We start from the raw sequence: 5,675 nt of genomic DNA on the forward strand, positions 1-5,675 counted from the left end.
TTTAATAAAAAATTAAAAACCGCAAATTTTCAAAAAAAATGTATGGGAGGTACCAGACGCAGGGCGATTCAATACCAAAAGCGAAAGACCATAGATAGATCAGGTAAAAAAAAGCCCCTATGCCAAATTTGAACGAAATCGACCGAGAATAGACCCTATAACCTAACCTAACCTAACCTAACCTAACCTAACCTAACCTAACCTAACCTAACCTAACCTAACCTAACCTAACCTAACCTAACCTAACCTAACCTAACCTAACCTAACCTAACCTAACCTAACCTAACCTAACCTAACCTAACCTAACCTAACCTAACCTAACCTAACCTAACCTAACCTAACCTAACCTAACCTAACCTAACCTAACCTAACCTAACCTAACCTAACCTAACCTAACCTAACCTAACCTAACCTAACCTAACCTAACCTAACCTAACCTAACCTAACCTAACCTAACCTAACCTAACCTAACCTAACCTAACCTAACCTAACCTAACCTAACCTAACCTAACCTAACCTAACCTAACCTAACCTAACCTAACCTAACCTAACCTAACCTAACCTAACCTAACCTAACCTAACCTAACCTAACCTAACCTAACCTAACCTAACCTAACCTAACCTAACCTAACCTAACCTGCCACCCTGCGTCGTAGCAACATCTTTTCCGCCGAGCTCCGCAGTTAAAAATTCGTGGACGTGGCAATTCTTACCCGATCGGGACAAAATAAACGTCAGTGTGTGCGGAATAGTGCGGCCGATCTATTGGATTACAGTGAGTGTACGGCAGTGCCCAGTGAAAACCGCAAAGTGCAATAAACCACGTTTTTAGAGGTTAAACACCTTCAAACAGCCGTCTACAGCCTCACAGGACATCGGTATCGCTACTTGCGATACATCGCCGGAAGCGTCTCAACGAGCCCCACAATTTGACACCCCGCACGCCTCCGGGCGACGCACCGTTGGAGCACAAAAGCCAAAAAAACAAAAACCACGTGGCGGCGTGGTCGAAGATCCAGCGTCGTGCGGCTAATTTGGAGTACGCCATCAGAAGGAGTACACTTCGCCGACAAATACGGTATTTAGATCATAATTTTTGGACACTTAGTTTCTGAGATATAGACTTTTCAAAATCCAAAATTCAAAGTGAAAAAACAAAAAACTTTCAGTCAGACCATATACTTTTCTTGGTGAAATCTGTTGCGCGCTAGTATAAAGAAGAGGACCACAGCATCTGGACAAATTTCCGACAGTTTTCCACCCGGAAAAACGAACTTTTTCAAAATTTTCTAAAATTGTAAATTTCAAAATAAATTTCTATAGAACTGTATTATTATATTATTGTGTATTGTAGGCATTGGTGTGCCCTTAATTTTGACGTTTTTTGTGTATTTTTATGTCAAGTGGTTCCAAAGTTATAGAATTTTAACCTATTTTTGGTCATATATTCAAAATTAATAATAAATAACTAAATTTCACATTAAAATCAGCTTTAGAACAGTCATATTACCCAGGGATACCGAAAACGCGAACCTTGTCCCACTTAAATTGAGCAGAAACCGAAAAACCGCCATTTTGTTTTTTACGGTATCAAAATTAAATTGTAAATTACTCGGTAACCGCTTGACATAGAAAAGTCGGATTTTCGCCTTAGACAGTGTATTTTGAGCAGGAACCGAACTTTACCGGTTTCAGGCGAAAATCTCGACAAGTAACTTTAAGGCTTGAGACCACTCTCAAACGATAGAGGAGGAAAAGCCAATTGCAGGAAAGGAAACCCGAAGTTTCTCCGGCAACCCACTCCCGAGATATCGACCCTCAAACATTGAGTTTGACAGTTCGGCGGCCATCTTGCCTTTTTTCAAACTATAATATCTCGACGACTGAGTGGCCTGGAGACTCGCGGTTTTTTCCCTGCAGGAAGGCATAGGATTGACTAGCACATCCGGCACTTTTCGGGAATTTTCAGGAAAATTTACAACTGAAAATTCCTGAAAATTTTCGAGAGTTGAAAGTGGTCCCAATCGATTGCGTAGGTTAAGTTTAGGTAAGCCGTCGAAAACCCGGGCTTTCTGCGACGCCGGGAACCGGAGATATCAGCGACCAAAGTTCAACTTTGACAGCTCCCGCCGCCATTTTGGAAAATTTCAAACAGCGATATCTCCCGAACGAAGGGTCGCAGAGGATCGTGGTTTTCAGTGCGGATATTAGTGGGGTCGACAGCAGGTTAGGGAGAGGTTTTCAGGACCCTCCAGCTATTTTCAGGAAACTGAAAACTGAAAATTTTTCCCTCCCTGAAAGTGATTCCACTGGATAGAGCTCCTCGAGCCGAGAAAAACGAGCCCAGGCACGGATCTCTAGGACCGGCGGAAACGGAGATACAAACAGATACCGAATCTGGAAACCGGTTTTAGTACCGAAACCAGAAACTTTGTACTGCTGTAGCTCCGAAACCAGTGGTAATAGTAGAGCCGTGTTTGGTATCGTTAAAAAGGGCTGAAGGAGGGCTATCTCGTGAGCCCCACAAATCGACTCTACAGTAGAGTCGAAATTTCTTCTGAGTTGGAAATTACAAATAAGTATACAGAAGGAGACAGAGACCCCCCTCTAACCCAATTTGGGGAGATAAGAGTACGATAGAGTCTGCGACTCTACATAAAAGAAAATTTTTGTAGTTATCTACGTTGTGTTAATAGATTTAAGAGATTACTGCCTCCCCTGTACAGAGGTAACCTTAGTTATTATCTACTCTACATAGAGCGAATTGTTGACCGTAATCGGTGTTCTTTACAAACTCCGATTTATTTATTTACTTGACAAAACCTCATTCCCTATAAAAATTGCCGACACGGGGAAATCCTCCTGCATGTATCGGACGCCTATAGCACAGGCAAAAACGTCACCCAAGACGTCAAGGCCAGGCAACAAAGAACAAATGTACAGGACACCCAACAAGGACGTGGCTTCAAACATGACGCCCACAAAGCCGGATAAAACCGACCCGCGACCCTCAGTGAGGACAAGCATTGGGGAGTGGGAGAAGGAGCTGGGCAGGACATTCCACCTGTCACCAAGCCCATCGTCGGAGGAGCCCAAGGGTGCCGACGCGGCATCAAAGCTAGCTCCCGCGGCCCTCCCGGCGCCAGTCGCAGAAACCGACAGTGCACAAAAACAGTCGCAGGCTGGCCCCTTGAAAACAAAACAAGCTATGTTCCCAAAAACGGCGGAGGCCAGACGACTGATGGAAAAAGCAAAGAGCGACATGGACAAGTCCGGGAACATAAAGAGAGACATAAAAGCCTCAGTAAAAGAAATAATAGAAAAACTATACAGGCTGGTGAGGGACGTGGAGCAGGAGAAGAAGCGCCTGGAGAAGGCGCAACCATGCTTCTCAGAACAGGCCTCCAAACAAAAAACACCAGCGACCCCAGGACCAGAACCTGACCAAGAATCAGACCAACAGATGTGTACGGAGAAAATAAAGGAAAATACAAAATTATTGATCAAAAACAACAAAATGATGGAAGACCTAAAGGAAGAGATGAAAAAGCAGAGAGAAATAATGGAAAAGATGACAGCGATGGGAACAACCTACGCCAGTGTAGCAGCAGCTCCAATCTCTGCATCCAACAGGAAACCAACTGTCGAGCGGAAAACACTACACTCTGTTGTCGTCACATCAAAGAACGAACACGAGACCGGCGAGGAAGTGCTGGACAAAATAAGGAAGACGATAGACGCCAAAGAAGGATGGATCAAAGTCGAGAAGGTACGCAAGGCAAAAGACAGGAAAATTATCATGGGATTTGGGACCAAAACCGAGAGGGACAAACTCAAAGACAAGCTCGGCAGGGAAGGCGCCGAACTAACTGTAGAAGAAGTCCAGAACAAAGACCCGCTGCTGCTCTTGAGGGACGTCCTCTCGGTTAACACCGATGAAGACATCCTAGTGGCCTTCAGAAACCAGAACAAAGTGATCTTCACCAACCTCAGTGAGGAAGACAACAGAATGATGGTCAAATTTAGAAGGCGGGCAAGGAACCCACACACAGGTCATGTCGTCATCAGTGTCTCACCAACCATATGGCAAAAAACCTTAGATATAGGGAGTGTGCACATTGATCTGCAACGGATCAAGGTTGAGGATCAATCCCCGCTAGTCCAATGCACACGATGCCTCGGCTTTGGTCACGGGAAAAGATTCTGCCACGAACCAGAGGACTTATGCAGTCACTGTGGCGGGCCTCACCTGAGAGCGACGTGCGAGGAATGGCTCGCCAGAGTTCCACCCAAATGCAAGAATTGTACCAAAGCCAACCTGGAAGACACGGAACACGATGCCTTCAACCAGGCATGCCCAGTACGGCGGAAATGGGATGCACTGGCACGGTCGACCGTTGCCTACTGCTAAGGGCACCCACGGCGAATACACCCCATACCAAGTAGTCCAAGCAAACCTTCAGAGAAAAAGACTCGCAACAAATGAGCTCTTGCTGGAGGCATCAAAGCGTAAAATAGCATTGGCCCTAATACAGGAACCTTACGTTGGGGGAGCAAGAGAAATGAGAAGTTGTGCGGGCGTTCGTATTTTCCAAAATGCAGGAACCAAAGAGGGGACCGTAAAATCGGTCATAGCCGTATTCAACAATGAATTAAACGTCACACAGTACCCAAAACTCACCACCAACAACATCACAGTGGTGGGGATAAGTACCAGCGTATGGAAAATAACGATTGTCTCCTTCTACTTCGAACCCGACGAGCCAATAGAACCGTACCTAGAACACCTTGCAAAAATAAAACAAGAAACCGGCTCCAGCAACCTAATCATAGGTGGTGACGCCAATGCAAAAAGCACTTGGTGGGGCAGCCTGGAAATAGACCACAGAGGCACAAGCACACTGGCAACGCTCAATGAACTCGACCTACATATCATGAACAAAGGAACTATACCGACCTTCGACACCATCAGGGGCACAGTGCGCTACAGCAGTCATGTAGACGTAACAGCCTGCTCTACAGACATAATGGACCTGGTGGACGACTGGAACATAAACGAAGGACTCACAAGCTCGGACCATAACGGAATACTCTTTAAAATCTATCTACGAAAATCACCGGGAATTAAAATAAACAGAACTACAAGAATTTACCATACAAAAAAGGCCAATTGGACAACATTTCATGAGAAATTAAGACAATTGCTACCTGACAGAAACCTGACAAAATCAAAAATAGACGAGATTAACACGGTGGGCGAAGTTGAACTAGCAGTCAATAACCTCACGGAAATAATAACAGAAACATGCAACATAACAATTCCAAAAAAGAAAAACAACGAGAAACTAACCTTACCATGGTGGTCCGAGGAGCTCAGTTCGATGAAACACGAGGTTGCCACCAGAAAACGCAGGATACGCAATGCAGCCCCGGCACGGAGATCGAAGGTAGTAGAAGAATATCTGGTAAAGAAAGAAGAATATGAACTACGAGCAGCCAAAGCCCAAGTAGAAAGCTGGAAGGAATTCTGCAGGAAACAGGATAGAGAAGGGATGTGGGAGGGTATCTACAGAGTCATCGGTAGGGTCACAAAGAGAGAGGAAGACACGCCACTTGAGAAAGGAGGAGAAACACAGAGCGCGGTGGACTCGGCGAAGCTGTTGGCAGAGACTTTC

The 5,675-nt window shown here is 45.1% G+C and overlaps 1 protein-coding gene across 1 annotated transcript; it reads left to right on the top strand.

Annotated features, from left to right (window-relative positions):
* The first annotated feature begins 2,935 nt into the window (after nt 1–2,935).
* On the top strand, nt 2,936–4,468 carry LOC134750762 (uncharacterized). Its single transcript, XM_063686004.1, has one exon. It carries the CDS (start codon nt 2,936–2,938, stop codon nt 4,409–4,411), a length of 1,476 nt encoding a protein of 491 aa, XP_063542074.1. The 3' UTR covers nt 4,412–4,468.
* The last annotated feature ends 1,207 nt before the right edge of the window (nt 4,469–5,675 follow it).

The sequence above is a fragment of the Cydia strobilella genome, chromosome 20 (genome assembly GCF_947568885.1).
Source record: "Cydia strobilella chromosome 20, ilCydStro3.1, whole genome shotgun sequence".
Classification (NCBI taxonomy): Eukaryota; Metazoa; Arthropoda; class Insecta; order Lepidoptera; family Tortricidae; genus Cydia; species Cydia strobilella.

Bases quoted from the DNA above. Each gene is read 5' to 3' on its own strand.
- LOC134750762 (XM_063686004.1), top strand. From the start codon at position 2,936: ATGTACAGGACACCCAACAAGGACGTGGCTTCAAACATGACGCCCACA.